Source organism: Herpailurus yagouaroundi, unplaced genomic scaffold (genome assembly GCF_014898765.1).
Source record: "Herpailurus yagouaroundi ecotype Mexico unplaced genomic scaffold, PumYag 191, whole genome shotgun sequence".
Lineage (NCBI taxonomy): Eukaryota > Metazoa > Chordata > Mammalia > Carnivora > Felidae > Herpailurus > Herpailurus yagouaroundi.
The window spans coordinates 1,706,134-1,720,236 of NW_024412422.1; the positions used below are offsets into that span (position 1 = coordinate 1,706,134).

At 47.6% G+C, this 14,103-nt stretch overlaps 1 protein-coding gene across 1 annotated transcript; it reads right to left on the reverse strand.

Moving 5' to 3' along the window:
- Window positions 1–5,538: 5,538 nt before the first annotated feature.
- Window positions 5,539–13,167, reverse strand: GSTT2B (glutathione S-transferase theta 2B). Its single transcript, XM_040443461.1, is given in 6 exon segments — window positions 5,539–5,818; window positions 6,122–6,222; window positions 6,225–6,294; window positions 6,384–6,582; window positions 7,672–7,775; window positions 13,153–13,167. Coding segments are annotated over 6 exon segments (699 nt in total). The 3' UTR covers window positions 5,539–5,608.
- Between the last annotated feature and the right edge of the window lie 936 nt (window positions 13,168–14,103).

A 14,103-nucleotide genomic window follows, 5' to 3' on the forward strand; every position in this document is an offset into this window, starting at 1 on the left:
ACATTCGGGGCACCTGGGTGGCGCAGTCGGTTAAGCGTCCGACTTCAGCCAGGTCACGATCTCGCGGTCCGTGAGTTCAAGCCCCGCGTCGGGCTCTGGGCTGATGGCTCGGAGCCTGGAGCCTGTTTCCGATTCTGTGTCTCCCTCTCTCTCTGCCCCTCCCCCGTTCATGCTCTGTCTCTCTCTGTCCCAAAAATAAAATAAACGTTGGAAAAAAAAAATTAAAAGAAAAAAAATCCCTGGGGCATCTGGGTTCCTCAGTCGGTTAAGCATCTGACTCTTGATTTGGGCTCTGGTCATGATCTCATGGTTTGTGAGATTGAGCCCAGTATTGGGATCTCTGCTGACAGTGCAGAGCTTGCTTGAGATTCTCTCTCCCTCTCTCTCTCTCTCTGCAACCCTCTCAAAATAAATAAATAAACTGTGAAAAACTTTTTTTGTTTGAAAATGGCCTGTGATAGCAGAATCGAATCTATAACTACAGAGGACGAACTATTGGGTGCCAGAGGGAAGACGGGGTGAGGGCATTGGGAAAATAGCTGAAGGGGAGTGGAGGTACAGGCTTCCAGTTATGGAATGAATAAGTCAAGGGGATGAAAGGTACAGCACATACAGTCAATGATATTGTAAGAGCATCGTATAGTGAAGGATGGCATCTACATTTGTGAGCACAGCATAAAGTACAGAGTTGTCAAATCACTATGCTGCACACCTGAAAATGGCGTAACTGTGTGTCCACTAAAAAGTATTTTTTAATAAATAAATGATTTTTAAAAATCATTCCATTTCCGGAAAAAAAAAAAAAAAAAAAAAAGACGCACGGTACCCTTACCCAGCAATGCCATTTGTGGGAGTGTCCCACAGTTGTATTCAGCAGTGACCCACGAGGGCAGTGGCAGTAATAGTCACAGATTACTGGTCCATTAGCAGGAACTGGGTGGCCCTGTTCCCGTCCACAGGTGCAGTGGCCACCGTGCACCGTAGTAAAGCGCACTTTACTCAGTGACTCAGTGAGCTCATACATGCATTGTGCTCAGAGCTGGGCGTGGCTCATCAGAAGCATATTATACAGGGGCACCGGGGTGGTTCAGTTGGTTAAGCGTCCGACTTTGGCTCAGGTCATGATCTCATGGTCCATGATGAGTTCAAGCCGCGCATCAGGCTCTCCGCTGTCAGCGCAGAGTCCACTTCGGATTCTCTGTCCCTCTCTTTCTCTGCCCCTTCCACACTTGCATTTGATCTCTAACTCCCTCTCTCAAAAATGAGCATTAAAAAAAAACTTAAGAAAAAAGAAGCATACTATATAACTCAGCTGCCCCAGTTCTTAAAAAAAAAAAAAGTTCTCTAATGAAATGACCATGTATCAAAATACTTCTCAATAACTAGTGTCTCCCTGACACCAGTGCCTCCTGGTCCATCACACCAACCTTTTCACCAGTTACCACTTCACTGCTATTTTCTTATTCAAATACAACTACAAATCTCTCCAAAGATGCAGGATGCCACAAAATAATGGCAGCAGATGCCTTTGATCCACGGTCAGGTCTGCAGACTTGTTTAGAAACCTGTATGACAGTGATTTCACTGTTTGAAGCCCTTAGGGCAGGATTCATCGAATGGAATATACAATGAAACTGTCAAAGTTCAGTCACAGTTGGTCTGAAACCTATTTGGTGTTAGACGCATTGAAGCAAGCCCAGGCAGAGCTCGCAGCTCATCAGGAAAAAAATTCTCCATGCTAACAACCTCATTGGTATCTCAATTTGGGGACTTAATGCTGATGCTAGACAACTGTGTGATTTTACGCAGCTGGAGTGTCTGGATTCCAGATGTGTATTTGACTGAACCTCTCCTTGTGTCTTGTCTTGTATCTGTAACTGGAAGCAAGGCCCAGATACCAAAACAACGTAGCCTGAGACCTTATGGTGCTGGACAACTTATTGCAGGTTATGATCATATGGGTCTTCACTTTTTCTAAACAGACTGAGCCTCCCAAGCACCTCAAAAAAGATTTTATTTCTAAGTAATCTCTACACTCAATGTGGAGCTCAGACGTACAACCCTGAGATCAAGAATTGGGGTGCTGTCCAGGCACCCCAATAATCTATACTTTGAACCCAAAGATACAGGGTGGTGAAAAGTACGTTTTAAGAATCAGTACAGATGTGAATTTTTTCTCATGCAACCTCACTGAAACCATATAATGGGGTACGTTTTTCTTTGAGCAAGTCTATACGATCGATCATTTTCTAGAAAGTATCTCTGTCTGTACTAATGTAAAAATAAATGAATAGGGATGCCTGGATGGCTCAGTCTGTTAAGTGTCCGAATCTTGATTTTGGCTCAGGTCATGATCTCATAGTGGGTGGTTTGAGACCTACATCGGGCTCTGTGCTGACTGTGTGGAGCCTGCTTGGGATTCTCTCTTCCTCTCTCTCTGTCCCTCCCCCCGCTCCCTCTCTTTTAAAAATGAATAAACATTAAATATTTTATCTATCTATCTATCTATCTATCTATCTATCATCTATCTATTTAAAATACCATACTGGCAAGGCTTGGGATCTCCCTACTATGGGCTAGATATTTGAATTCCCTTCTCCAAATTTATATGATGCAATCCTACCCCCCAAGGTGATGATATGAGTCCCTTGTGAATGAGATTACTGACCTTATAAGAGAGATTCCAGGGAACTCTTTAGCCCCTTCTACCACATGAGGACATGGAAAGAAGACAGCCATTTATGAACCAGGAAGCAGGCTCTCATCAAATACTGTATCTACGGGCATCTTGATATTGTGCTTCCCAAACTCCAGAAGTGTTGAGAAATAAATGTTTGTCACTTAAGTCACACTGCCCAAGGTTCACAGGGAGGAGGCATGAAGTGGTGGTTATGTTCTGACATGACTGACTTCCCTCTGGGTAAGGAAGGCTGCCAGGCACAGATGGAAAAGATCCCAAAAGTTCTGGACTCCAAGAAGGTGGGGGTGAGGAGGGGGACTTTAGGAGGAGGAGGAGGAGGGGGACCTTGGGAGGATCAGGGCCTTGGAGAAGTACTGCTGAGTCCGGCTTGGAGGAGATGCCATTCCACCTGGTGAAGATGTGATGGAGCAGCTGGCCTGGGACACCAGGTGCAGGTAGCGTGCCAGGTTCATGGTGGGGCAGGACACTGTGACTAGCATGGAGGTCTGAGGGCAAGCATGACTGGGGCCAGTGAGAGGCCACCTCATTCCCACTGGGTATTCACCAGGAGGGCAGCTGGAGGCTGACTCTTTCACCACCTGGCAGAACACACCAAAATCAGGGTGTAGGAAACAGACAAATCAAAACTGAAAAATAGCCACAAGCCCCAGGATTAGGAGACAGTTCCAGAGAATAAAGAAGAAGTGCCAAACCATCAGCTTTCTTGGGTACTGATCTGGGCCAGGAGACTCATGGCCGAATTTTGAACATCCTGGAGCAGGCAGCCAACAAAACAGTCCCGCAACCCCCACCAGAACTCTACTCATATATGCTATTTTGTATTTCCAGGATCTCCTGAGGAGTCTGGAAGAGGGACTGATGGTTGGACACATGGTGGATTTGAAGACAGAAGTCTCCCACCTGGCCCAGGGCTTTGTTTCAAGCCACCCTTCCATCACTGTCAGGGATCTCATCACAGTTAGTTGGGGGTGGTGACACCTGGGGTTGAGCCCATTGCTTCTTACCCAGTATTCTAGATGTTAGTATGGTCCTGGGTCAATGTCTTCTTATCTTCTGTTTGGTTGAACTCCCTCCCGAAAAGCACACCTTGCTTTTGTTAGGTAGCTCAGGAGAGGTGCACAGCTGGCATTTTCTATCTTCCCACAAGAGTGCTATTTTGGTTGGGTATAAAATCTTATGTGGAGAAACCCATTTTCCTCAGAATCGTTTTTCTCTTCTAGCACTCCTGTTCAAATAAATGAAGACATTTTGATGCCCAGGCAGAAATGGCCACAGGGATGCAATTGACCACCAGCTTCTCCAAGAACAGAGGTTTTTAGATCATGCCCTACACCACGGGGTATTAGACACAGGATTAAGCCCTGCCCTTAAAACACTGATACCATGAACTGAGTAGGAGGCTAGAGGAGGTCAAAGGTTCCGGACACCGTCAACATCCCCACACCAACAGATCTTTGCTCTGGGGGCAGTGATTCTCCCATAACTGCAGTTGAACTCAGTTTGCAGTTTTCCAACACAACACTCTTAGGACCATTGTTTTCATTCACCCTGAGAGATACCAGAACCCTCTTCCATCAGTCCCTTTTCCAAGGTCTGATCTCAGTCCTATGGGGCCATCTTTGGGGTTCTGGAGGCAGCAACACTCTCCTCAGAGACCTAAGTTCTACTTCCCCTTCAGCACCTGGATTTTAATACTTCCAATTTCCTCCCTTGGTCCCCCAGCCCTAGGGTTATTGGCTGTCTCTGGGATAATCTGGGTTTTCTTTGCCAGTGGAGTTCTATCATGCCTGGTGACCAATTCTTTCTATTACATTCTCTCTGCTAAAATTACTGATGTGGGCTTGGTCATACAAATAAACCCAGTTGATATACACGGTAGCTTATGCAACAATCTATAACCCCATAGTTTTCTGTTATGCTCAAACTGCTGGAAGACAGGAGTGCTAGTTGTCTTTCCCAGACTTCAAAAATCATTACCATATCCCATGAAACACCATCTATATCCCTTAGTAGTTTTCAATTCTCATTGATTTCTTAATATTTTGTTGTCCTGGTACCAATGCTATATTGACTTGTTATCTGTGAGGTTACTTTGGTTAACTGTGATGAGGGTTATTGGAACATACTTTTATTCCATACATATAATACAACAGTGTAATAAAACCAATAAGTCTAGGGCCTGGGTGGCTCAGTTGGTTAAGCATCCAATTCTTGGTCTCAGCTCAGATCTTGATCTCAAGGTCATGAGTTCAAGTCCCAAGTTGGGCTCCACACTGGGCATAGAGGCTACTTAAAAAATAAATTAAAAACAAAACAAAACAAAACAAAAAACAATAGTTCTTGGTTCTTTATTCAAGTTGGAATCTTCATTATTTAAAAAAAAATTTTTTTTTAATCTTTATTTTTGAGAGAGAGACAGAGTGTGAGTAGGGGAGGAGCAGAGAGAGAGAGAGAGACACAGAATCCGAAGCAGGCTCCAGGCTCTGAGCTGTCAGCAAAGAGCCCGACACAGGGCCCAAACCCATGAACCATGAGATCATGACCTGAGCCGAAGTCGGACGCTCAACCAACTGAGCCACCCAGGTGCCCCAAGGAGTCTTCATTATTTTTAAAAGACCAATGACATTTGCTGATTTTTAGTTGATTTGTTTTTCTTCATGTTATTGAATTTTCAGAGCTTTTCACATATGGTAGATTTTAGTCTTCTATTGATTATTGTATCTGCTGCCCTGGGAAGAAGCACTACCAAGGACATAAGGTATCCTGACTGTGCAGAGCTCCTCCTGGGGTCAGAAACAAGACACTGAGGCAAGATGGAAAAGATGAAAAAGGACAAGTAAGAAACTAAGAATGAATCTTTATTGCTAATCTCCTGGCCTCCAACCATCAGTCCCTATTCCAGATTCCTCAGGGGATCCTAGAAATATAAAATAGCATATAGGGGGAGAGTTCTGGTGGAGGCTGCGGGACTGTTTTGTTAGCCGTCTGCTCTAGGATGTTCAAGATGGGGCCATGGGTCTCCTGGCACAGATCAGTACCCAGGAAAGCCTCTACTCAGTCACGCCATGCTGCCAGTTTCAGCTGTCCCTCAAATAGGTCACAGCCAAGAGCCACAGGCTGTGGGGACAAGGATGGGAAAGTTAAAGTGATACTGAGGCCTCAATGTCAGGCCCCTTCCCCAAACCCCACGTAAGGCCCAGGGCAGTGGGCCAACACTAGGGCCCAAGAGCACCAGCATGAAATACACACAGGAGGGGAGCAGGAGGTCAGGGCTCCATCACTAGTTCAAAGAGAAACTTGCTCTGTGATTCTGGGCAAATTCCTAGCTTTCTGTAGGCCTCAGTGTTTCTGTCTGTGTAATGGGCATGGTGATAGGAGGAATGCTGCCCACAGATAATCCTCCTCTGGCCAAGCTGGTACCTGCACCAGCTCCTCCAGCACCATGAGGTCAGCCAGCGTCACCTGCTGGCTGTTGAGGAAGGCCCAGCCCCCCAGGAACTTGTTCTCCAGCCACTGCAGTTCCGGTCCGTGGCGGCCCTGTTGCGCTCCACCTTCTCCTCAGTCACATGGACCCCAATGAGTGGTGCCAACACCTAATGGGGGCAAAGGGTGGGCTCAGGCTGTGGTCCCTGCCTCCTCCCGGGTCCCTGACAGTCAACAATCCCCAGATAGCTCTCCTCACCTGGGTCCACAAGGGCACGCCAAAGGTATCACGGATGCAGTCAGCATGCCAGCCCAGGTACTTGTGGGCATGAAAACGGGCCCAAAGTTCAGATGGGTACCAGTGGTCTGCCGTCTGGTACTTAAAGCTTAAGTAAATCAAGATGGCGGTGCTGGAGATAAGGGCAAGAGCAGCAACTGTGATGACCCCGGTTCGTGGCCTTTACCTCAGCTGCTCCCATCCCTCAGTGGGGTTCTGGGGCTTCTCTGTACTTGCTGGCCTGGCCTACCTGCAGCTCCCTGGGCATTGCCTCCTCTCTCTCCCCTGACTCTACCCTCCAGATTTCCCTCGTTCCTTTGCTATCTCAAGCAAGGAATCTTGGCCAAACCTGCTGCTTTGAGCATCAAGAGCCTTCTCTCTGTGATATCACAGCAGCGGCTCTCTGAGCTAGAGACTTGTCATCCCATTTGTGCATGAGGAAACAAAGGTTCAGAATAGTGACTTGTGCAAGGCCTCACAGCCCAGAAAAGACTCTCTGGGCCTCTGGAACCTTGTATCAAGTCTAAGTGCATGGGTCAGAGGCCAAGAGGGGAAACATGTCCTCAGATCTGCCATGGGTCCCTTCTGACAGGGTCCTGTGGCCATCACTCCTGCAGCCACCTGACTTCTTGTCCTCTATCTGCCTGGTGGCTGGCCCTCACCATGGGTCGTGCCCTCAAGTCCTGGCAGACCCTGGAGGGTAGCCTGAGGAGTCAGAAGAGGCCCTTTTGGCTTCCATTTGTCGAACCTGCTCTCTGTGCAACACTGGATAAAAGTTCCCATGTTCTCTTTTAAATTTTTTTAATGTTTATTCATTTTTGAGAGGGGGAGAGAGAGAGAGTGAGCATGAGCAGGGGAGGGGCAGAAAGAGAGGGAGACAGGATCTGGAGAGGGCTGCGTGCTGACAACACCAGAGCCAGACGCATGGCTTGAACTCACGAACTGTGAGATCATGACCTGAGCCAAAGTCAGACGCTTAACCAACTGAGCCACCTGGGTGCCCCCACATGTTCTCTTCTAGTAACCCTCAGTCTGGGGGAGGAGAGGCTCTGCGGTCCAGAAGGGAGGAGGAAGGCAAAAGAGGTACAGAGGCATGTTGTATCAGCCCCCCCCCCCAGTCATCCTGATCACCTCCCTCCCCAGCTGTCAGCTCTCACCACACCCCTCACCTTCACCCCCACCTGCCTGCTGTGGTCTGAGAGGGCACACAGTGGGAGAGCCAGAGGCCAGGTGGGCTGGGGGCTTAGGAGGAAGGAGGGAAGATGAGCACCTTTCAGTCAAGACGAAGTCACCATCCTTGAGGGTGGATACCTTCTGCAGGATGTTAAACTGGGAGAACTCCCCGCTCACGAGGCGCCCAGTAGAGGAAAAGCCCTTCGGAGCAAGAACCACACCAGCTGTGCCCTCCCTCTCCCTTCCCCAGCCAGAACCCCAGGGGCCAGGCTGGGCTAAGAAACAGCTGGGTCTGTGGGGAGGGCTGTGTGGGGCCATGGCAGGGCCATGGCTGGGCCTTGGGACCAGGAATGAGGATGGCCTCCTTGCCCTGCCACCTCCCAGGGTGGCTGAGGGGTTTCAGCGGGTGCAGTCAGGTGCTCCAGATGGATGAAGAGGAGTTATTTGGCCAGAACTAGGGTGGGGAGGGGGAAGGGAGGCAAAGAGGGGAGGCTCAGCAACTCTTACCTCTAAATTCTCACATTGTGGCCATGTCCCCAGGGTCTTTAGGGTTTTATGACTTTTTTTTTTTTTTATTAAAAAAATTTTTTTTCAACGTTTATTTATTTTTGGGACAGAGAGAGACAGAGCATGAATGGGGGAGGGGCAGAGAGAGAGGGAGACACAGAATCGGAAACAGGCTCCAGGCTCTGAGCCATCAGCCCAGAGCCCGACGCGGGGCTCGAACTCCCGGACCGCGAGATCGTGACCTGGCTGAAGTCGGACGCTTAACCGACTGCGCCACCCAGGCGCCCCGGGTTTTATGACTTTAAACATAGGCTTTCAAGGCAGGAACTCTGAAAATCCAGTTCAGTAGTTTCTTCCCGTCACACAATGTGGAAATAACATTATCCTCCTTTTCAGAGGGGAAAGCCAAGGTTCAGAGGGCCTGTGACCTGTCCAAGGCCACACAGCAGAGGGCAGTCTCTGGTGGGAGACACAGATGAGAACAAAGGCAAAAGAAATGTAGATAAAATGAAATTTACTTACAACTTGCAGCCCTTTGATAAATACCAGAGACGGAGACAGTGTGACTTTCCTCAAAGAATTCACAACTGCCTTAATGTTAATGTTTTGCCAGAGGCAAAAAGCAACATTAGCTTGACAATAGCCAGACCTCCAGGATCCTGTAATTCTTCTGTAACACACAGAAATCCCTTTAAAGACTTCCTTTGTCTCTACCTGCCTCTCCCCCACCCAATTCCTAAATACCTAATCGGTTGCACCTCATGATCCCAGGGCAACTCTTTCTCCCTCCAGTCTTGTCTCCTGTCTCCATGCTATAATAAAAGGATCTTTTTGCACCCAAAACGTCTCAAGAATTCTTTCTTGACTGTTCCCTCACTGGCCTAAAGTTATTTTTGGCGCCTAACGTGGGGCTATTCCTCTTGTCTGGACTCTGAGCCTTGGTGCAAACTTGGTGAGTTATTCCCTCTTCTTTTATTTCAGAGGCTTTTCAAGAATGTGGTCTTATTGGAACACTTTCATGTCGATTTCTCAGGCTACAATTTTCTAGCCCGTGGCTATGTTACAGAGAGGAACAAAAACCTGCCTTTTGGCTGGAAGTTAGTACTTTGATCAGAATGGTAATAAGACGCAGAAACTTGGTGTTCTCTCTGTATTCTTATTCTTACACAGAGTTGCCTTTCTTGGGCACGGGACAGCCACCTAAGTCACTGGGACAGCTGCCAATTGTAAGACTCCCATGTGAGGTTTCCTCTTCATTGGTCCAATTGTGATCCCCTCCACATCTCTGGTCTAGCTCTTCTACCTGAGAGACCTCCACTCAGAGCCAGCTAAAACCAAAACCTGATTGAATTAAAACCCAACTGGGACCGTTTCCTAGGGAAATTGGCTATAAAGACTACATGTGTTGAAATGTCCCTTAGACCACAATGGATTTCCATCTTTACTATTGTTCATCAATGTCCTCTACTGACTACTTAAATTGTAACGTTAGGTATTTCCCCTCCTGCAAATTCTTAGCATTTCCACGGGTTAAAACAGCAGGGTCTCTTGCTCCATCTACCGGCACCTATTGTGTCTGGGAAAAACAATAAGGAAGCAAAGGGATGTCGACATCCCTTCAGGAGAAAAGTCAGTACTCAACATGGCTCTTTGAGGGATGCCTCTTGTCACTTTGAACACTAGAAACCCTTGATATGATCCTGAGTGGGATGCCACCCAGGAGTCAGGGGGGTATGGTAATGGACTTTTCCACTTTTATAGGACCATGGGATCTTCCTCTTCAGTCCCTAAGGACTCCCTGTTGGGGCATCTCTTAACCCATTGGAACCAATTTGGATTGCAAGATTTAAAGAAGACTCATCTTCTGTAATAATGCATGGGCTCATTACTCCCTAAGAGACGAGGAAAAATGGTCCATTAATGCAACAATAAACTTAAATACTGTATGCCAACTAGATATCTTCTGCAGGAAACAAGGCAAATGGACCAAAGTGCCCTATGTCCGGGCCTTCATGACCTTAAATCAAGATCGTGACAAGGGCTTCTTACAGAATGTGTTTAGCCACTAAGCAGGTTAATAAACCCCCTCTGGACATATTGGATGATGATTGTCTAAATAGGTCCCCTCCTTCTAACAAACCTGGGCTACCCGAGGAATCATCATCCAGTTCAGACAAAGGGGACATTGACTCTGTTACTATCCCTCCTATAAGCCCCAAGACTCTTCTGCTCCCAACCCAGCTGGGCATGCCAGGAGTGGAACCCCCATCTTCCAGGAGCTCCTCCAAAATCTGGACTATATCCCCCTCGGGAGGTTGCTAATGAAGAAGTGGGCACAATTAGAGTCCCTGTCCCATTCTCCATGGCAGACCTGGCTCAGATAAAACAATTAGGATGATATTCTGAAAACCATTGTCAATTTATTGAGGGTTTTCAACAGTTATCTATTATGTTTGATTTGACCTGTCAAGATATCCATGTTATATTAACTCGTTCTTGTACCCATGAGGAAAAGAACCCTATCTGGGCAGGGACTCAAGAATTTGCTGATGAACTAGCAGCCAGAGATAGAGATTGTTACACGGTAGGGGGCGCTGCTGTCCCAAATACTGAACCACATTGGAATTATGCAGGCAGGCAAAGGGAAAGAGGAAACCATAAGATCGCTTGTTTAATAGAAGGAATGAAAAAAGATTCTAAACCTGGAAGCTTTGTTAAAATTCAGAAAGTTCCTCAAGGAGCTGATGAAAATCTGATATGCCCCGATTCGAGAGACCCTCCCCAAAAACAAACCACCAGAGTCCAGAGTCAAAGCCAAGCGGCAAGGGTCATTTATTGCAGGTTCGAACCCGGTCCTCCGTTCACTCGTTGCCGGTGACGCTAAGAGGCCCCCAGCGAGGATCTTACAGCTTCTTTTATAGACAGGCACAAACAAGTTAGGGATTTTTTTTTTGTGGTTACAGAGCTGTTATTGGTTGACATTTAAATTTGAACACTCAGCAGAACTTGATTGGTTCCCGCCTTTAGGTCAGACCACAACCGGGCACGCCCTGGCTGGGAACGGCGGGAACGGCGGGGGTGGGGTTGGGGGGGGGTGTCTTTTCTTTGCAGTTGTGAGTACACCTGGTAATTTTTCTCTTTGTCTCTCATTCCCCGCTCTCTTTGGTGCCTTAAGAGCCAATCTTGGGGGCGCCTGGGTGGCACAGTCGGTTAAGCGTCCGACTTCAGCCAGGTCATGATCTCGCGGTCCGTGAGTTCGAGCCCCGCGTCGGGCTCTGGGCTGACGGCTCAGAGCCTGGAGCCTGTTTCCGATTCTGTGTCTCCCTCTCTCTCTGCCCCTCCCCCGTTCATGCTCTGTCTCTCTCTGTCCCAAAAGAAATAAATAAACGTTGAAAAAAAAAATTAAAAAAAAAAAAAAAAAGAGCCAATCTTGGATCTTATGTGTCTGACTCTAATGTTTCGGTATTGACGGGTTGGTATTGGGTCCTAAGGACCATCAGTTGGATCGTGTTAACTCGGTCTTTGATAAAAGCAACTAGTTTATTAATAATATAAGGCCCGAAGGTGAGGAGAAGGAGGAGTATAAGGGGCCCAGCTAGAGCAGAAAGCAGGGTTGGCTAGCCATGGGGACTCATTGAACCAAGACTCAAACCAGCCTTGTTATTGTTCTCGTTCACGCCTCCGTTTGGCCAGGCCTTCTCTAACTTTAGCCATGGACTCTCGGACTACTCCGGTGTGGTCAGCATAAAAACAACATTCTTCTCTTAAGGCTGCACATAAACCTCCCTGTTGGAGGAAGACTAGATCTAGCCCCCTTCGGTTCTGTAGGACTACTTCAGAAAGGGAGGTCAGAGATTTTTCGAGGTGCGAGATTGAGTCCTCAAGTCTGGCTATATCCTCATCAATGGCTGCCCTTAGGCTATTGAACCCCCGGTGCTGGATGACTAGTGATGAGATCCCTGTTCCTGCCCCTATGGTACCGAGGCCAAATAAGGTGGCCAAGGTTATGGCCGTAAAGGGTTCCTGTTTTGTTCTTATTGACTCTCTTGCTTCCGTCCCTTCTGTCCACAGATAATATACATTTTCTCGGTGGTACATAACCTTTGGAAATACTAATACCATGATACAATATTCGGGTGACGAATTAAAAACATCTCTGCTAACACATGGGGTGAGCCCTGTCTTAGAACAAATCCACCAACTGTCAGGAGCTGGAATTATCTATTTAGATTCATCTATAGAGCAATTAGTCGGGGCACAGAGCTGGATATGGCTAGAGGGGACCTTTCCTATACAAGTCCCATTGCCAGTGACCGCTTGCAGTGTGAGGCCGGGGCCCTTTCGATTCCACTTGCAAGCTGCTGGCGACTCTTCTCCTGACTGTGAAAAAGGGGCAGCTAGACCTATGGCTTCTTGAAGGGGGGTTTTATATCATAACATAGCCAGCAGGCCCTTGTTGCCTCAGGGTCCGATCAGTTTAAGGCCTCATACGCTGCTGTTAGCAATTTCCATAGGGAGTCTATGCCTTCTGGGTTCTGATTTTCTTGGACAGCTTGTGATTTTACTCCTGGGGTAAGGACGGGGGTCCTGCTGGAGGGAATAGTGGGGATCTGCCTGGGGATAGGCTCGTCTCTCTTTTTTTTTTCCTAATACCTGATTTGGCCCCACCGGTTGTACAAGAGGGGAGACTTTTAATTTTATTTGAATGGCAGTCCCAAAGAGGGGACGTTGATATAAGTAGAGTCCCCAAGTTAGTCCTAAGACCCATCACCTGTCTTTTTTCCCTTCCTCTGTAAATCTTTTTTTTTTTAATTTTTTTTAATGTCTATTTATTTTTGAGACAGAGACAGACAGAGCATGAACAGGGGAGGGTCAGAGAGAGAAGGAGGCACAGAATCTGAAACAGGCTCCAGGCTCTGAGCTGTCAGCACAGAGCCCGACGCGGGGCTCGAACTCACAGACCGCGAGATCATGACCTAAGCTGAAGTTGGCCGCTTAACCGACTGAGCCACCCAGGCACCCCCCTTCCTCTGTAAATCTTACACGAATAAGGTTACAGTTTTCATCATACCTGGTGCGGATACATGGTCGGACATGGGACATTTCAATAAATTGGGGTTTTACTTCCCACTTCCATTCCCCATCATTGGAGGTGACGCAACTCCAGGCTGCGCAATAGAGGGTTTCAAACCCTCCACATGTGAGCCTCATCGCCCCCGTCCTAAATCCCAGACATGCATAAAATCCATTTCTACTTATTGATACCCTCCTTTGCAGTTGCCTCCATTTACCTCCTTCAATTTCTTCTAATGGACTAACTTTTTCTAAATTATTTAAAAAAATTTTTTTTTCAACGTTTTTATTTATTTTTGGGACAGAGAGAGACAGAGCATGAACGGGGGAGGGGCAGAGAGAGAGGGAGACACAGAATCGGAAACAGGTTCCAGGCTCCGAGCCATCAGCCCAGAGCCTGACGCGGGGCTCGAACTCACGGACCGCGAGATCGTGACCTGGCTGAAGTCGGACGCTTAACCGACTGTGCCACCCAGGCGCCCCAAACTTTTTCTAAATTAAAATATAAATCTGGCCACCAGGTATTTAATGGGGCAGTTCCTAGGGTTTTGTTGTAGATTTCATGAGTCTCTAAGTTAGTAATTTCCCATGTCAAATTATAGGGGGTGTGGGGGTTTGGATTTACAGACAGAATTTGCAGAACAATCAAGAGGAGAGCAAGTACCATAGTTACGGCTCAGTCCGTTGGCAGCGTAGGGTCAATTTTAAAGGATTGTCCTTAGTCCGATCAACAGTCCAGGTTGTCTTTGAAGGTCCGATGAGGTCTGAGAACGGGTCCACTAGTTTGGCGTGGGCGAAATGGATCCAGGTGGCGATTCCGTCTACTTTGATGGCAGTAGGCATTGTCAGGATGACCTGGAAGGGTCATTTCCACCTGGGCTCCAGAGTTCCCTGCCGATGACGTTTGACGAGGACCCAATCCCCTGGCCGGAATTGATGTGGAATAGGC